This window comes from Chaetura pelagica, unplaced genomic scaffold (assembly GCF_000747805.2).
Source record: "Chaetura pelagica isolate M959 unplaced genomic scaffold, ChaPel_1.0 scaffold399, whole genome shotgun sequence".
In the NCBI taxonomy this organism is placed as follows: Eukaryota; Metazoa; Chordata; class Aves; order Apodiformes; family Apodidae; genus Chaetura; species Chaetura pelagica.
In genome coordinates this window covers 1,220,364-1,239,598 of record NW_009970719.1, presented here as the reverse complement: position 1 = coordinate 1,239,598, position 19,235 = coordinate 1,220,364, and the positions used below count along the sequence as shown (strand labels likewise).

The 19,235-nt window shown below is 38.2% G+C and overlaps 1 protein-coding gene across 5 annotated transcripts in view; it reads left to right on the top strand.

Annotated features, from left to right (window-relative positions):
* The window catches only part of KLHL32 (kelch-like family member 32), a 90,237-nt gene that overhangs the window by 25,481 nt on the left and 45,521 nt on the right, over positions 1 to 19,235 (top strand). For 3 of the 5 annotated variants that reach the window (XM_010006313.1, XM_010006315.1, XM_010006311.1), the window contains one exon: positions 3,427 to 3,525. The exons of the other annotated variants lie outside the window; for them this stretch is intronic. In XM_010006313.1, the coding sequence (XP_010004615.1) occupies positions 3,427 to 3,525 (99 nt within the window). The remainder of the gene's footprint in view (positions 1 to 3,426; positions 3,526 to 19,235) is intronic. 5 annotated transcript variants of the gene reach the window in all.

Below are 19,235 nucleotides of genomic sequence, written 5' to 3'. Positions count from 1 at the left end.
CACTTTCTTCAGTACTCTTCAGTACATAGCCCTCTTTGCTATGACCATACAAAATTTTTTTTGTTAGTTGTAGGGGTATGAGAGGCATTAAAAGAGTAGGAGAATGTTCAGTCTGAGCAGCACGGAGGTGAGGCATAACTAGTTGACCTTGGGAAAGGATAGTGGTTCATATATTGTTCCTAGGCCAAGAAGTCAGAGCTGCTAGTTATGCTGTGTGGCCAAGAAGTCTCCCAAAGAAAACTGATTATAAAGAGAGGCAAGATGTGTGATCCCAATTAATCTTTTTCATGCTTACTTAGAGCCCAAAATGTGTTGGGTTGGAGGAGATGCAGAGTAAATTGGGAAAGGAGGAATCTTGGGGGAGGGGGGGATGAATCCCAGTTTTAGACTGCTGCTCAGAGCATAGATGTACAGGAGGGTTTTCAGGGCCATGTATATCTGTGACCATGGGGCTGATTGTAGAATTCCCTGCCTCAGAACTGTGTTTCAGAAGGTTTAATTTATGAAAGTTTATAATTATTGCATTTGCAGAGCAGCTTTCCTTGATATATCAAAAAAGAATCAATGGACGCATTGCCATATAGATTTAAATTGTCTATCGAAGAAATGTGGATCAAAGAAATTGAGTAATCTACATTTCTGGATCTAGTGAGCTCAGCATTCTCTTAGGAACACCAAAATTTTACATGCTTTCTACCACTCGGCCTACAATCTGACCACAAGGGGGAGTGAACTGGATGATGGAGGATAGAATGGCTCCCTTGAAGAACAGGATTCCTGTTTGGAAACACAGTCATTATTTGGGGGGGACACAAAAAACCCCCAAAACTTGACAAAGGAGATCAGTTTGAAAACAAGTAGTATGCCAGACCTGGTGGCTTGGGAAAGTAAGTTATTCAGGCTATCTGCAAGATCTGCCCATTATATTCAGGGAGAAGGTGGTTAAGCTGATTATCTTGGGTACTATCATGGACCAGAGAAAAGTTGAGAACATAATGAAAATGAACCCTCAGAAATAAGAGTTGAATAGAGGGTTGATTATAAGGTGCAGCCAGGTGCAATACCTGAGTTACATCTAATTAATCTTAGTATAAAAATATCACAGAAACCAGTCTTAAGATGGCTTGGGTCATACAAAGGCACATCCTTTACTGGTGAAGACTGCAAAGTTTGTCTGAAGTCTGTGGGTCCAAATGAGTTTCTGCTCTGGTAATTACGCCTTGAGACCCTTGGGTTGAGGATAGAAGTCTGTGGGTCCAAATGAGTTTCTGCTCTCGTGCCTTGAGACCCTTGGGTTGAGGATGGAGTAGGGAAATTCTTAAGCTTCTCTCTTTACTTTTCACACTAATAATTTGTGATTATTTTTGAAGGTGAGAATTCAAAGTAGATCTTAGTTTCCCTTTCCTTAATTTTCAACAAGCACTACTGAAGATCTTGGAGATACTGTTTTGAGTGTTAGCCAAAAAGGGGAGAGTCAGTCACTGGGTGTACTTGTGGTGTGCATATTATGGTATTTATGTGGAGTTACTGTTAAGATTCAGCTGGATGCCCTATATAGAACGTAAACAGCTCTACTGGAAAGGAATAAAAATCAAGTAATTGTATTAGTAGATAGAAACTAAGAGGTGTGGAGTAATTGTGGACTACCCTAGATTCAGCAGAAGGAATGCTTGTAATATTTTCTTCCTTCTTTCCTTATTGTTCTCTTTTTGGTGGGTTTCCCCAGTTTGTCTGAGCCTACAAGGCAGTAATCTGCTCAGGGCTATGATTCTCATAGTATCGTGTCTTTCACAATGCTAAGCTGGTGGCTGGCATTTAGGAGGTAAGATGACATCAGTTCAGATGACAACTTCCTCAGTGGTAAATGATGTCTGAACACTGCAAAGTCTAAACTAGTTTGTTTTGTCAGTCTGACCTTGAGTTCTTGAAACTATTTTACAGTGCTCCTTTTCTCGTTTGTTTTTTTTTTTTTAATGTACCTATTGGAGATATTTTTTAACTGTCGTTCTTTCTGACTTTGCACTGAACTGCCTTCTGTTCTGCATAACAACCTCATTAGCACCAGCCATAAACTGGAATTGTGGTAGGCCTGAGTCTTATTTGCATTAAGATCTTTACATGTCTTTTTGGTTAGATAAAGAACTTTTATACAGTATGTAAATTACATATATGTTCACTTAACACCTCATATGAATAGAGGGATTTGCACAAGCTTTAAGCATGTCATGCCCTGAGAGTACTCAATGTAAATGAGTTCTTGACACAAACAAGAACCAATCCCTTTCTCTCCTGTTCCTAATATATTCATTATGCAGGACATAATTTGTGGTTTTGCTTGAAAAAATGCTTTTGTTTTCATCAGAAATAGTTTAACTGCAAAAGATGCAGATGAGTATCTTTCTTTTTATATGCCATCCTCCTTATTCCACTGCATTCGAGACATATTAATGATGCTGTGAGATAAAATGAAGTTGTGTGGGCAGAAGAGAAAAGGATCTGAAAAAAAGCTTTACTTCCCTGTGGAGAAGTGAGAGACTGACCTCATGTGGTGTGAAACCGAAGTTGCCAGGGGAAATACAGGAAGTATAAAACAGAATAAACTAACTGTCCTTGAAAACTGGTTTTTCCTCATGCATTTCTGAATTTTGTTGGATGCTGCACCATTTATATTTAAATAATATTAGTTTGGATAGTTTGCAACGTGATTGCTGATAGGAAGCTGACCAGTCTCCATATTCCCAAAGACTTTTTTGTGTCCTGAAAGAGATGCTCTAACAAGCTGACCTCAAGACAAGAGTCTAGTAGCTGAGGCCCAATTATCCTGGCTGCTGCCTGTGCATGATTTTAATTGAAATGAGTAGGAGTTTCATGTGTGCAAGTGACAGGATAATCAGTCTTGGTTTCTAAGCCCTTTCTGGCAGTTCCCCAGCAGCATGCTCACTCTGTGCCTTCACAGCCTTGATCTGTAAAATGAAGATAGTGGTTTTGAAAATTACTAAGTTATACCATGCAGAATGGGAAGGGTGTTCCTGTATATTTTTTACAAGCAAGAATAATATTCATTCTGAAGACTTCTGAGTCAATTCTGTTGGTCTGATTGATCAGTATATAAGGAACATTGCAGGTATAGGGATAACAAAAAGAGGTTCTGTTACTTGAAAACTCTCCTTTTTAAATCAATAACACATTTTGTTATAAAGGATTTAGGGGTCAATGTGGCTTATGGCCTCTCACAGGAAAATCCTTTGGGCAACTGAATTGAACTTTAAAAAACTCTCTCCATCCTGCAAAGACTCCTCTGTATGTTTAATTTTATTCTTTCTGTTCTTTATGTTGACTTCAATGTCTGAAATAATAAAGACCTGTGGTATTTTCTGCAAGTACTCTGAGTTCTACATGACAAATTTATCTGTTTCTTCTTTACAGGTCTTACTGGAACCAGGGGTGATACAGGATGTCCTAGCAGCTGGGAGTCATTTGCAGCTGCTGGAGCTTCTCAGTTTATGTTCTCACTATCTCATTCAGGTGAGGCTTCTCTGTCTGATTACCAACACTTCTGTTTGATAAACTTTTGTTTAAAGCCTAATTTCAGTAGGAGAGTGTTAGTACAATAGCTGCTGTAACCTAAATGGTGATGAACTAAATCTCAGCAGACCTGCATTTTGAGTGTAGTTTAGATACCAATTTATGATACATGCTTTTTCCTCCCATCCATTTTGTCCATTTAAGTCTTGAAAACAAGGATGAACCATTGATTAGTATCAGCACATGGAAGTTTGATTCCCCCCTTTATCAGAGAATTTGCTTTCTTCTGCCTCTGTTTACCAAATATTAAATATTTCCTTGTTGTGATCTTGAGTATGGTGAAGCATTCAGGGGCAAAAGTGTTCACAGCAGTATATTGATGAATATTCCAGAGCACTACTACCTCTCACTGAAGGACTAGGGCTTAGTAGAGTGGCATCTTATGATCAACAGGCCTTGTGCTCATAATGCTAATAATATAAACATTAGAGCTGTCATTAAGAAGTAAAAAATCTGAATCCAGCAAAATATTTTTTTGTTGTGCTTGGCTTATGTAGGAGCTTTGATCTGTATCTGTGAAAAACCTTATTAGAAAATTAGAAATAGCAATTCTACAGAGCTGTTTCCATTTCTTTGTAGTTTTTCAGTATTATTTCTGAAATACAGTACACTAGCTATATTTATGTGGCAGTTGGGCATGGAAATGCATGTCAGCACAATCCTTTCCCTGTGCACTTGCCTTCCAACAGCGTAGCTGCCTTTGAACGGTCTGAGTGTGGTTGCCAGCACACTGGGCTTCTGAGTACTGTGGGCATGCAGGATGTCCTGTTAAGAGCCTCAGGATGTACTTGAAGGCTTTGTTTCCTATAGAGAAAAGAGTCTGTTCTCTGAGTGTTAGCCTTAGGGAAGCCTTCAAAATGTAAGTTTAAACAATAAGGTGATAGTAATTTGTGCATTCTAAATCGATTAGGAAGTTAAAGAAGCTGGTAAATGACTGTGATTTGTTTCAGGTTTGGGGTTTTTTTTTCATTAACATAAGGAGGGATTTAATTTTTTTGAGAAAACAGACATGGAATGTAATGGGAAAGCTGGTCTGGTTGAGAAATAAGAAATGTCAGATTCTAAATAAGCCATGAAATCATTTGGCCTACCAGTTTTCAGGCAGGCAGGGGAAGGGGTTACTGTAATTAGAAAAAAACCCATAAAAATCTAAATACACTGTATTTAACATCCCCATAACACCTCAGTCAGTGTGTGTGTCTCTGCTGCTTTACACACTGTCAAAAATTGAACCAAAGAGACCAGCTGTATTGCTGCTATGCAGGTGTGGGAAAGCTAAGCTGAAGACTTGAGCTTTGTGTATCTTGAATTGTGCTGCGGTCCATGATCACACACAGTATTTCCTTGCAGAGTACACATCCAGTTAAGGTGACTCTTTTCTGAGTTCCTCTTCCAGATTGATTGTCAGTTTTGGCTGAGGTTTTTCAGAGGAGGCTAAGGCAGGGATCTGCAACCAACAGGTAGACTTTGTTGAAATATGAGGGGAATGGGTTATCTGAATGTCTTGCTTCCCTTTTAAAAGTTTTAGGCTTTAGAGTTCCGTGGGCCATGACTGTCCCACTTTGACACTGGACAAGGCAAGAGAAAGGTAGTTGAAGGCTTTGAATGTGATGGAGGTCTGAGAATGGACTTCTTAAATGGAGCTGTAGAGAACATGGTATTAGATAGTGTGCTTGTGGTGACAAATTTTGCATTTTAAAGCTTGCAGATGTTTTATTTTTGTGTTTTTCTGAAGAGTACATTATTACCTTATTCTTATGCAAGAGAATAAATGTGTTAAAATATTTATTCAGAACATAGAAATGTTTGTTTCATAAATGTGTCTAAGCTATATAACTGTAGATGTAAGAAACTTTTTCTTCAGCTGTTTGTATATTCAGTACCAAAGAAAGCCACAAATTGAAAATTATTTCAAGAACCAGAGAGTGTTAATAAGGAGGGAATGCTATAAAGAATATGAGTTTTTAATGGGAATTTCCTTTTATTGATCAACATCAACTGATTAGTGTGTGGGCATAGCTTTAGTAATCAGTTTTTAAACCAGAGGTTGATTTCCAAAGGCTTTCAGAGACATGGGACATAAGATTGTCCATATCTTAACAATAGTGTTTTTTCTGTATTTTCTGAAGTACAGTATTATTGTTTTCAGTGGAGTTTTATGTATGTTCTGAGTTACATTCAAGGTAGTAGGGTGTGTGCAGTGAAGGGTTTAGAAGTTGCAGAACTGTCTAAAGCAACTCACTCATTTCTGAAAGGTAGGACCTGACAGGATTGTTAGCATCTACCCCTTCAGGTTTCTGCTGCCGGATCAGGCATATTTGATGAAGGACAAATTAAGTTTACGTACTGGGCAGAGTCTGAGATATAATTTATGTTATGTTTCTTGGTTGGACAGTTGTATATATTCAATGCAGCCTTATTAGAAGTGGTGTAAGCTGACTGTCCTTGTATTCAGTTCTGGAAATAATTCCCTATTCTCTCAGTGGCTACGGACAGCAAGTTTAGTAGACATGAGTGGTGACCTTGATTGCTGTTAAAGTTCCTGTGACTGTTAAAAATTGTTCCTGGGGTCATAAATGTTGTTTGTTTTGTTTTTTTTTTCTCAAGGAAAGTTAAAAGTTTGATGACAGTAAGTTCCTTACTAAGTGATAAATGTACTAGGTTACCTTTTAGAAACTTCATTACAGTGGATAGAACTCTGCCACAGATACACCTGCCTACTTGCTGCTGATGGCAATCATAGCATCTTTAAAGAGGGCTAATTTAAGCTGAAAAGAACGTTTTAGGTGAGTGATTAAAATGAGCCTGAAAAAAACCACAGCATTTTACATCAACAGTCTATTGGGATTTTCTTTATTCTATGTGCTGTGTACTCTGGATTCTTGTACGCAAAACCAGACATTGAACAGGATCAGGCCTGGAATGAAAAATGAAAAATTTAGATTAATATAATCATCTTGCAGATGATAAAATGAGACCACCTGGAATAATTCTTGTTAATAATTGAAGCAGGAAAATTGTCTTGGGTAGGGGCATTTGATTTTGAACCTTCTGTCATAATGGTCAGTTTAGGTTTCCAAAAAAAAAAAAAGTATATAGTGTATGAGCACCTAATAATCTGGATCTTCTACTTATTTTAAACTATTTGAATATGTTTATAGATTGAAATATGTTACTTAAAAGAAAAAAAGTTACAAATGAATACACCTGTGGAATGAAAAGGCCTATGTGTGTGGTAGGGCAAGAACTTCAAAGCTATTTATTTTCCTTAAACTTGTCCATTTGGAGCTGTGCCAACAACACAATCCCTATTTTCACTAAGATATACTCTTTCAGAGATGAATTAATTCTTACACCAGAGATTGAGAGCATCACCTTTGTATTGCTAGAAGCCTCAGCTCAGTTGGGATTTTAGCTCCTGGGTTTCTCATATAGAGCAAATTAAACTCCTGGGAAAGAATCTAAAGGTCATCTAGCAGCCAAGGCTTACCTTTTTTTAAACTAATGCTGAGTTTTTAATCTAAGTACACACATGCACAGTCCCCAGCCTTCTTCCCAGAATTAGAGTGGTGTTCTATAAAGCCACCACCATCAAACCTAAGTCCACCAACTTTATCCCATAGTGGGAAGAGTGACCTTCCCATACCAAGAATATTAAGTAGACAGAAATAATGTCATCTTGTGATTTGCTGGTTTTCAGGGTTATGTGACCAGTAGTTGCTGTGCTAGTCTGCTACTTTTTGAAGCAGCATATTTTTTCAGCTGTGAAGTCATTGAGCTATTGACAGTCACTAATAAACTTCTTGTACAAAGCTCAAAAACAACTTGTAGAATTGATTTCCTCTCTTTCTTTAGCATACAGAGATATTACAGAGATACAGATGTATATTTATAAAGTGTGAATGCACTACTGAGGATTCCGACTTAGAATGGGAATCAGGAAGAGCATGGTAATTTTCTCTATTTTTCATTTGGTGTCAGTCAGGAAAATAAAAATGGGATACCTAGTCACTTTAAATACATTCTTCCTGTAATCCACTTGCACAATTTTGCTGCAATGTGATAGTGGATATTCTGCTTCTGGGGTGTTAACTGATAGATAAAGGGGTGGTGCTATGGCAGGAACCTGCTGACTGTGTGTGTGTTTTCTGTGTTCTGCTTTTCCCAAGGAAGCAGTAGTTGACAATGCTGAATTTGGACTGCTGATGGATGCATAAGAGATTATGCTGGAGTATCTAGTTTTATTGCTGGCAAGATTAAAGCTCCTGAGCTGTCTAGCTAGTTGTATGGATACACATTGCTGGTCTTCTGCATCAGAGTTGCAGGAGAGTTCACAAGTTGGGAAGAAGCAGATATGGCTACGTATTCCTCCTTTTATTTGCAGGTTCTGTCAGGAAGGGAGAGCAGCTTTGGTGTATGTTTTCAGTAGGAACAAGGAAGCTGTATTACTTCACTGTTCCCTCAGTGTTTTCTCCTGTTGTCTTTCTAGCTACCAAGATCACCAAGTCCAGCCCTTAGCCTAGTACTGCCAAGTCCACCACTAAACCACGTCCCCAGGTACGACATCTACACATCTTTCAAAGATCTCCAAGGGTGGTGACTCAACCACTTCCCTGGGCAGCCTGGTCTAATGCTTGGATACTCTTTCAGTGAATACCTTTTTCTTAATATCCCGTCTAAGCTTCCTCTGGCATAACTTGAAGCCATTTTCTCTTGTTCTGTTGCTTGTCACTTGGGAGAAGAGACCAACACCCGCCTCTCTCCAACCTCCTTTCAGGTAGTTGTGGAGGGTGATAAGGTCTCCCCTCAGCCTCCTCCAGACTAAACAACCTCAGTTCCCTCAGATGCTCCTCATAAGACTTGTGCTCAACACTCTTCACCAGCTTTGTTGTCTTTTTCTGGTCACTCTCCAGCACCTTGATGTCTCTTCTGACCCAAAACTGAGCACAGGATTCAAGATGTGACCTCACCTGCGCTGAGCACAGGGGCACAATCACTTCCCTACTCCTACTGGACACGCTATTCCTGATACAGACCAGGATGCCTTTGGCCTTCCTGGCCACCTGGGCACACTACTGGCTCATGTTCAGCTGGCTCTTGACCAACACCTCCAGATCCTTTTCCTCTGAGCAGCTTTCCAGCCGCTCCCATCCCCCTTGACTCCTCAATGTCTTGAACTTTTAAGTCTCTTTACCAGCTGAGGCAGCTTAGATGCTGCAATCACAAAAATGGCAGTGTTTTTAATCGGGTAGTGCAACTCCCCTGATCAGCTGGTGTCCTCATGATGTGCCCAGGTAGCAGCCTGGCAGGAAAATTTGTTTGACTGCAAGAGATGAAACCTGGAAGGCCGAATAGATAAGAGTTGAGATGAGGCAGTCGAGGCCCTTCATCCTTCCCTCCCTTCCTCCCTCCCTCCCCGGCCTGGGCAGCAGGTGGCAGTGTGAGTCCGTGACAGTTGGAGCAGAGAAATTCAAGCTAAAATCGGAAAAAAAAGGGAAAGAAAAATTATTTATTTTTACTCCGTATTAGTCTTCTGACCTAATCAGTAAAAAAGTCATTATTCACACAACACTGGGCAATATGCATTGTAATTTTTAACAAATAATAGGAAACTGTTAATGTTTTCACAGGAAATACAGTTCTGTCTTGTGCAGCAATGGTCATTTATCACTGCACTTTGTGAAATCACTCATTTGTTCTAATTTGAATGTAAATGACTCTAAGGTTTTACAAATAAGGTGACAGACTCACATAAATGTAATTGCAGGGTTCATCTCTCTCTTTTTATATATCACTCATTAAGTTATGAATTAAATACATCATATTAAACCAGGGGCATGTCCAATGATGATATTGTAATGGCAAATTACTCTATGCTATTAGAGGTGTATTTTTTATTCATGGACATTAATTTGTCATTAAGAGGCATTAGTTTAGCACTTTTATGTGGAAGACGTGACCTGAAAGAGGAGACTTACAGCTCTAATGTGAAAGAACAGGAATACAGGCACCAGATCTGCAGAGCTTTTTTTTACCTCCTGTAAAGAAGCAGAGGGACATTTATTTGAATTTGCTTTGATCTAAAGCACCATGAGTTGTATTAAACCATTTTAGCAAAAGTATTCCCGAAACATGAAAACTCTTTGGTTATAAAGTGCTTACTGATATGGGAAAAGCCAGACTGCTAAGTAGAAAACAGTGACTATAAATCATTTGTAACCTATGAACCTGAAGAGAACACTGGGCTTGAAGTGAGTTACAATCTGATTTTATCTCAGAAGTATCACTGTGGCAGAGAGTTAATTGTCCATCATTTCTTCCTTCTGTATTAGCTTATCCACAATAGAACTGAAGTAAGTAACTTCTACTGCCTCTATACTTTGTATTTTTAAACACACTAATACTGTGTTCACAGGGATCAGTTTCAAGTTTGAAATGTAAAGCAGAAGCTGAATTTTTCTTAAGCAAATAAGTGAGAAAATACATTATTTGATGAAATTTGAGAGGCAGCTTGGCATTTGAAGTGTTAAAATAAGGAAACTAGAGAATGACTTGGTCTGCTCTGGCTTTAAAAGATACTATAAAGAACTTGTAAATTTTAATTTTCCCGTCAGTTTAAAAGAAGATACTATCTTTTCAAAACCTTGGATGTGGACTGAAGTAATAAGGATCCAAGTTGATACATTCCCCAGCTTGGCAGCATTAGCGTGTTAAGACTTTTCTTTAGACCATCTCTTGTTAAAGGCAAAAAGTCTGAACTTGATACAAATCTGTGTAGTTGATTTCTGTCTCCCCCCTCTACACCTTATATGTTTTGTTTTTCTGATGGCTTAATTGTTACTCTTTTATCCATCTGTCTGAACTGTTCACAACACATTCAATGTAATGCCCTAATGAAAATAACCTAAGCCAAAACTATACAAAAGTAGTTTCAGAAATGGAAGCACTCCAAATTATTATTTAGTTTTAACTACTCTTAAATACTATTTTAGTGCTTAACAAAGGTATATTTTTTGCTGAACCATTTCAGTTTGTAGGTGAGTGCAAAGAAAACAAGTTACATGTAAGGCTGTTGATACGTTCCAGTAGATGTCTTAGCAGAAGTAAATGAGTAAGCATTTTAGCACGTTGCATCATTTATAGGATTTTATTTGCACAACTGCATAGGAGTAGAATTTGGCAGGGAACCAGTGTCTTGCTTCAGAATTGTGATGCAAATGTAACTCTATGTAACTACATTTCTGTCCAGGGTATTGAGTAGACCTTCAACCTGGAATGAATATAAATCTGTGTCCTGTCTTACTGAATCTTCAGCCAATACATAATCAGAGCTTTGAAAGCTATAAATTGTCCTCATTCATCTCACTAATTCTAAAAATCAAAGATACGAGCTTAAAGGTATAAGCTTAAAGATTCATGTTATTAACAACTGTATTAATCATAGAATCACTAAGGTTGGAAGGGACCTTAAAGATCATCAAGTTCCAACCCCCCTGCCATGAGCAGGGAACCACTAGACCAGGTTGCACAAAACCTCATCCAGCCTGGTCTTAAAAACCTCCAGGGATGGGGCATCAGCAACCTCCCTGGGCAACCCATTCCAGTTCCTCACCACCCTTAGAGTGAAGAATTTCTTCCTAGTATCTAACCTGAATCTCCCCTCTCTCAGTTTAAAACCATTACCCCTTGTCCTATCATTATCTTCTCTGATGAAAAGCCCCTCCCCAGCTTTCCTGTAGCCCCTTTCAAATACGGAAAGGCCACTATAAGGTCTTCCCGGAGCCTTCTCTAGGCTGAACAGCCCCAACTCTCTCAGCCTGTCTTCATAGCAGAGCTGCTCCAGGCCTTTGATCATCTTGGTGGCCCTTCTCTGGACCCTCTCCAACAGGTCCATATCTTTTTTGTGCTGAGGACACCAGAGCTGTACACAGTATTCCAGGTGGGGTCTGACCAGAGCAGAGTAGAGGGGCAGAATCACCTCCCTGCCCCTGCTGCCCACACTTCTTTTGATGCAACCCAGGACACAATTGGCTCTCTGGGTTCCAGCACACACTGGTGGCTCATGTTTAGCTTCTCATCAACTACCACCCCAAGCCCTTCTCCTCAGGACTGCTCTCCAGCCATTCTTGCCCCAGCCTGTATTTGTGCCTGGGGTTGTGCTGACCCAGGCACAGGACCCTGCACTTGACCTTGTTGAACTTCATGAGGTTGGCACTGGCCCACCTCTCTAGCCTGTCCATCAATAATGTCCTGCAAGTGTTATTCTAAACTGAAAAATGTTTCTAACTTTTTTCACTTGTTTTCCAGTGTAATCTGCTCTAAACATCTGTTTTTTAATTAGGGGGAAGTTGCTGTGAAGTTTCCCATCTGTTCCCACAGTCTTGCAGAGTTTGAGATTGCTACACAGAGTGTGTCTAGCTACACAGGTGCTGTTGGATGTTAAATGCCTTAAAACGAGGACGTTCATTTGTGGTTTAGTGGGAATTGAGCTGGTAATACATAGAATTGCCTCTATAGTGATTTTAATAGGAGCTGCTACATACCCTGGATTAGAGGGGTAGTGATATGTATTGGTTGGTCTTGCCCTGTAAACACTTTGACCTTTGTTGTGAAAGTTTCCAAAGCCCCTCAAAGGAGGTTTTTTTCTAAATTCCATTCCAGTGTTTTCTCCTTGTTTTACCATAAGCCACGTTTGTTCTCATTATATAAGCAAAAGACCTTGACTTTCCATGGCATCTAAACATATTTGTTTATCATGGGGAAAGTATTGGTAGGTAACCTCAAGTAGGTTCAGCCCCCAGAACACATTGGGTTTGGAATTCCCACTGACTTTAAATGGTATGTTGTAGGCGTGGATAAAGCTAGGAGAACAGGCCCAGCATTTCATGCCAGGCCCAAAATCAATGTTTAGATGTGCCTGTAAGCTTTGCCAGCCTCACAGTATTTTTGCTCATATTTGCAGCATTACCATCTTCATGGGTAACTGCAGTATGTAGGAGGACATGTATACAGCGATGTCAGGGACCCCCAAAGACTCAAATTGCATGTGTATTTCAACTAAATGCTTGACAGCATTTGACTACCTGGATACTGTTCTGAGTCTTAACTTGCATATGTAGTACACATAATTGGTAAGAAGTTCTAAAGTTCTATTCAAGTTCTGGACTAATACAGCAGCATTCAGCTCTGGACCTAAAGTTGAATTTGGTGAGGGGAAAGAGATTATTTTTTAATTCTTTGTAAGAACTCCTAGAAACTAAATAAAAGTCATTGTGATCTTGGAAGGTTCATGCCTTCCTAATGCTTAGCACCTTTGGCAGTGTGAATATTCGTGCGTAGTTTTGGAAGGACTTGTAACTTGCTTGGCACTACTGAAGGTCAGAGGTGAGAAATGTGAAAGTGGACATTGAGTCGAGGTCCATTTTTCACATTTGGCTTTGACCTTTCTAGGTTTTCTGTTTTTGAGAATCAGTTTTATAATAATTTCTGACCAAGAGAATGTGAAGTGAATCCCTAGTCAATAATGCTTAAAATACAAGCAAATACCCCTCAATCCTTCCAAATATTAAATTTATGTTTTTTAAATTCAGTGATGCTTCCAGAATTTTTTTCATTCTTTTACTTCTGGTATGTGGACTACTGCTACCCCTTGTTATTCTGTTTACCTCCTGAAATAATTTCTGATTACTGTGTGGTAAACCTACTAATCAGCATAGCTCATAGTCATGGGAAAGAGAGATGTTCTTCCCACTGCATAAATTTTGTAGGGGGTTTTATTTTACTGAGATATAATGCTTATACAAAACATGTTACAGACATTTTGCTGTTATATTGAGCTGTAGAAATAACTTTAAATTGTGTTAAAGCTGGGGGTGGGAAGGAAAAGAATTACCTAACTACTAGAGCACTGGAGTGTGTTCCAGGCATTTAGGTTCTATTTCTTGCATCGTGAGAAATCTTTTAAATTATCCCTCTGCTCCTCATTTTTTCTCTGTAAAATGAGAATTTGCCTTGGTTTAGTGCTGTGAGGAAACAATTTATTGTGATTTTTGATGTGAGGTCAGTTATGTTTCCTTCTTTTCCTGTACAGACAACTAACTGGCAAAAACTTATTTTATTGCAGTAATTTTTTAAATGCAGATTTACAAAATTGGTAACTTTGATCTATATTGAACTATGAACTATATTAATGAGCTAGAAATTATTTTCTGAAAATCTGGTCAGAATTTTTTTCAGAATTTTTAAACTTTTGTATATTCTCTCCATTTTATAAATATCTTTGCTCCAGATCAAATCCTCCAGGAATCTTTCTTTAAAAACTAAGTTGAGCCCCTTAAATCTGGGAAGTTTGGTTTTCCAGCTTATAGTGTTTTCATATCCTTAAAGGAGGGGGCTTCAGAACTAGGACCAATATTTAAGCAATAGCCTTAAAAATGCAATATTGAAGCAGCAAGAGGTTTGTTTCTTTTATTGGACAGTATTCCATGTGCATTTCATGACATGAGCCTTTTTTTGCCACAGCACTGTTCTGAGAACTGCTGGTGCTATTTATGACTGCTTCTTAGCACCTCCTGATGGCCTGTAGGTGTTGCTTCAAACACAGCCTGGTATATTTTCTGTATCAGCTATGTTACTGGTTCTCAGATGTTTTTTTTCATGTGATCACTTTGCCAGGAAGCCAGACAGGACTCATATTTAGACATTCTAATGATTTGTTAACCCACTACTTTTGCAGAGTCTTCTGCAAACTCTGCAGGGAAAACTTACATTCTCATGTTCAATTAAATTTTGAACAGTATTGGACCAAGACTTAATTCCTTGAGGACTTTGCTGGAAAAAGTTACACTGTTTTCTAGCTTACTTAATAACTTCATTTTGAGATTGTCATTGGACAAGTCTTGGATCCATCTAAAAGGCATCCTACTAAAATATCGTTACATACAACATAATGTTGAACTTTTTCTGATATTTCTTATGTTACATTTGTCCCATTGTATTCTGCCAATATTTCTCGTAAACTTGGGAAAATGAGCACTTTTGGGGTTTCCAAAAAAGTAAGTTCCCCTTCTGATGCCTTACTCCTTTGATATAAGTCAAATGCTAGTAGATAGCTGGCATGATGGGATTCTTAGAGTGCATTAGGAACTACTGATACCAATTTGGTGATTGATTCTGGTATGTCTATCAAAATTATACTCTGTATTGAGCTATCCTGTGCCGGATACTTACTGCCTTAAAATACCTGAGAAAGTTTTGTTGCCTTTAGCTGTTCAGCAAGTATTTCTGAGATCCAAATGTCTATTAATTAACATTTTACACAGTTTGTTTCATTCTGTACTAACATTAGATGTCCACCTCACTACAATTACCCTTATCCGATTCATTTTTAGATGTGTTTATTAGCTTCATAATCCTTATTTGATGACAGGCTGTTGCCTGGGATTCTGAAGCAGAGACAGGTTTTTAAGAAAAGTGGTCCCTTGCAGGGTTTATTACAGAGCACACCTATACATCATTGGAATGCTCCAGAAGTAAGATGTCATAAAAATATTCTGAAACAGAGCAGTCTGAATCATATGATATATTCTTTGCACATGAACACCTCCCCTGTTCATTTCTATACCTAGAGTATGAACTCTAGCATATTGATAATTTGGGAATATGCTCCCTGTTTGCTCTTCAGCACAACATTGTAGGTGTTTACTTCCTTCTTTAGTTAGTGACTATCATGCCACTATCCATCTTTATCATTGTTCATTTACATTTATGCAGAGCACTTGGAGGACCTATCACCCATCTCTGGGCTTGTTGTCTCGATCTGCTCACCTGTTTATTTCATGCTTCTGCATTTGAAAGTGATAGTGTCTTTTTCTGACCTGCTGGGGCTCCAGAGTGAATCCTGAGCAGCACGATAGAAATGGTCTTTCAGCCTTCAGGTTTTCTCATTGTGATTTGGCCACAGAGGACAATGATGGAGATGGGATCTTGCTTAGCTGTGGAATAGATTATGGACAGTGCAGCTGGACTGGGATGAGATTTGAGCTGCAAAGTTCAAAGAAGTCATTGGTGAGCATATTCAAATTATTTCTTTCTCTAGAGGCTGATGAAGGGGGTTCTTCACACTGATGCCAACTCCTATCAGTTATTTTAGTTCAGAATGTTTCTAATGTGGAAAAGCAATGGTCTTTTCCTGTCATTCTCATTCTTAGTAATGTGTAGTGCACTTTTTGAGATGTTTTCAAGGGATTTTAAAGAGATTAAGCTTGAGGCTGAAAAACTTCACCCTTGTAGTATTAAATGTTGGCAAAAGTTATTGAAAAAAGGCATTGAAACCTATACTAACAAATCTACCAGTAATGTTGTGGTTTTGTTTTGTTCCTTCCCATTCTCCCCCTCCCTTCTATGCTGGTGATGGAAATGGGGATTAAAAATAAAAATTGCCTTTTAAAATAGTGTGCATTAGAAACTTTCTATTTGTATTTTTTGACATATTTGAATGTTTTCATATTTCATATTGATTTAAAACTTCCTTTGTTTTTCAAAATGTTCAGGGGATTTCTTTGCCTACTTTTGGAGGAAATCTTAAGAAAAATGTTGAAATAATTCTCCCCCAGTAAGGACCAGGACAGTTACAAGCTCTGTTAATCAAATATAGAAAGAAATTAAATAAGCAATTGGAAAATAATTTCTGAGCATCCTCAGTAGAATCTCCTGCATCTCAGTGGATCATACTCTATTCCCATTTGTAACATGTCATACTATTTCTGTCCTGCCTGGCAGACAGAAGAGCTGTTACTGTGTCTCACTTGAGGACTAACTTTTCAGAGAGTTTTCCTGTATCAAATCATCGGTGGCTTTGATACCATCAAGAGAAAAGGCAATTTGATTCTAGGATATGTCATGCAAGGTAATTTACACAGCTAAGGAAATACTAATGCTGGTGTACAAGGTACTGCTGAAAAATCATGTGTACTGCAGAGTTTGCCCATGTGGAAGAGTAAAGGAGTCAAACTGGGAGAGAGGTAGGAAAGGGCAGCTAATATGATCAAGAAAGCCTGTTTTACAGGAGGAGATTAAAAAAGCTTGGCTTGTTTAGTCTAGCTAAATGAGGGCTGAGGAAGAATATGATTGATTACTGTAAATACATCAAGGGAATAAATAGTGAAGGAGGGGGGAGCAGGAAAAGAGACAGTGCTGCTAAAACGAAAAGATATTGTTGGCACAGGAACAAATGCATATAAACTGTCTGAGTAAATTAAGCTGGAAATTAGGAGACAGAATCTCAAAATCAACTGAACCTTCTCGCAATGGTAGTTAGAAGAACAGAGTGAGTTGGAAGATGAATCTTTCTCAATTTATGATGAAGATGATTTGATGAGCTTGTCCAATATAGAGAACAGGCTTCTGCTACTTTATTCTCATGGCATTAAACTATTGCAAAGTCTGCAGAAGAATTGGAAGCAATTGTCCTATTTTTCTTTATTCTGATTGTTGATGGTAATTATGTTTTAACAGCTATTCCTGTGAACTTTGGGTTTCTAAAGCACAAAAGTTACTCTTTCGGGATCTGACAATATTAGCAGCAGAAAAGGTGAACATTTACTATAAGAGATTGCTGGTGGTTGATGGATTAGCCAAGTAATTTTCAGCTTTTCTCAAGCATTGTAAGAGTTAGCAGAAATAAGAAGTAATGAAACATCTGTAAAGACTATGTACTAATATTCTGTGATTTCTGCTGGAGTAAAGAATGCAGGATTATTTCATTCCTCATAATGTATTTGAAGAAAAGACAGGCTCCCATAATTGGCAAAACCTGTGAGCATTAATATATCTGATTAAATCCTCCCTTTAGGTTTCTACTGTCTGAAATGGTATAAAAGGGCCAGGTGAAGGGTTAGATGATCTCCATGTTCTGTTTCCTCCCCATGTTTTTATTTGTTAAATAATACTGAACAGTTATTTTGCCAGATATTCCTGGCAGAATGTGAAGCCAGGTGGAATGTGAAGCTCTTCATTTTTGGAAATTCTGTGCCGGGTGCAGTTAAAAATAAACCAAAACAAAAATATGCATATGTTTAGCAGGGAAAAGCAGCTATTGAAAACTCTGCAGAACCTTACCTGTGCTTGTTCCAATGGTACCATGAAACTCCAACCATGTAATCTTAAGGTTTCATTATTATATGTCTTTCCATGAGACATGTAATCATGTATGCAATACATGGAAAGTATGTATAATCAAGGTTGCTTAAAATATGTAATTGATTGCTATTTGAAAATATTTGTACTATTTAATAGCTTAACCTATCTGAAATTTTAGATGATGTTTCCTTCTTTGATTTTACTTGTGAGTATCTACGTATAGGCATGTTTCACTTTCTTTTTCAAAGACCACACACACGTTTCACCACATGAGCAATCTGGGAATGTCATGTGTTTCCACTGTGCTTGTGAGGGTCACAGGTCTCCTCCGTGCCTTTGAAGAGGGTGCTCACTAGCACCAAGCCAGCAGGATGGAAACTGAAAATTAAGCAGATATAGGGAAACACTTAGTGAGAAGTGAATTCTCATAGGGAAGAGAAAAAAGAATTGGGCTGAAATGTTTCTATATTTTTGCTCTTGTACTTATCCCCTACTCTGACAGTAATGATGCAAAATAACTTTTCTTTTTTAAAAGAGAAAAGAATTACAGAAAGTGTTGGAAAAGCAGTGATCTACTACAAAAAAATAATTTTATGAAGTCATCATTTACCATGCCTATAAATACCTCTACAGTCTGCACTGATCTTGTAAGAAAAGTAAGCAAAGTTGTATACTTTGCAGAGTTTTGACCCAGCTGTTCTATTGTGACCAGGCTTCAACAAAATGTCTTTCATGGTTCAACTGGATGGCTTTGGTGTTTAGTGGAGGAAAATTTTAAGGAAAATCTCAAATATAATTTTTCAATAATTTGTTCTTATGCTTAGTACGAAATAGGTGTGTCTGTGCTGTTGGGTACATGCATGGTCTGTTGTCTGGTTAATGGTTTCACAGATCTAGAACTATTGACATAGAAAGGAGGACCTAGACCCAACAACTGGATTTTGTTTTCTCTTAAAATGGTGTTGATTCCTTTTGTTGCTTAGATAAGTATATTTTTGTCCCTACAATTTTTTTATTTTGTTATTATCCTTTATCTCTTTAGAGTCTGTCTTTGCTATGATTTACATCAAGGTTCTCTTCAGTTGATGCAGCTGGTTCATGGTACTGAACATAGCAGAGAACCTGGAGAATTTGGAGTCAAGGCCCTGTAGTGCTAGATACTGCTTAAAGATTTTGAATAAACACGTCCCTGTCTCAGAGACCTCACACCTTTTTTTTTTTAAATTTTTTTTTTCTTCCCTTTTTTATTATTTTTTTCTTTAATGAGGCTGAACCTCTTTTAGGAGAAAGGGAAATAGTTTCCCCTTGCAACTCTTCTCTATTACAACAGCAGGGATAGTCATTTAGTACCTTGATTTATAACAGTGTTGTAATCTAAATAGGAAGCAGGTGGAGTTACAACTGGGTAGGGTACTTTGGATATTAATGGCTTGGCTTGGCAGTGGAATTCTAAAGCTGTATATACTTTTTTCTGTCTTAATTATGCATTCATTAAAAGCTTTTATACCCAA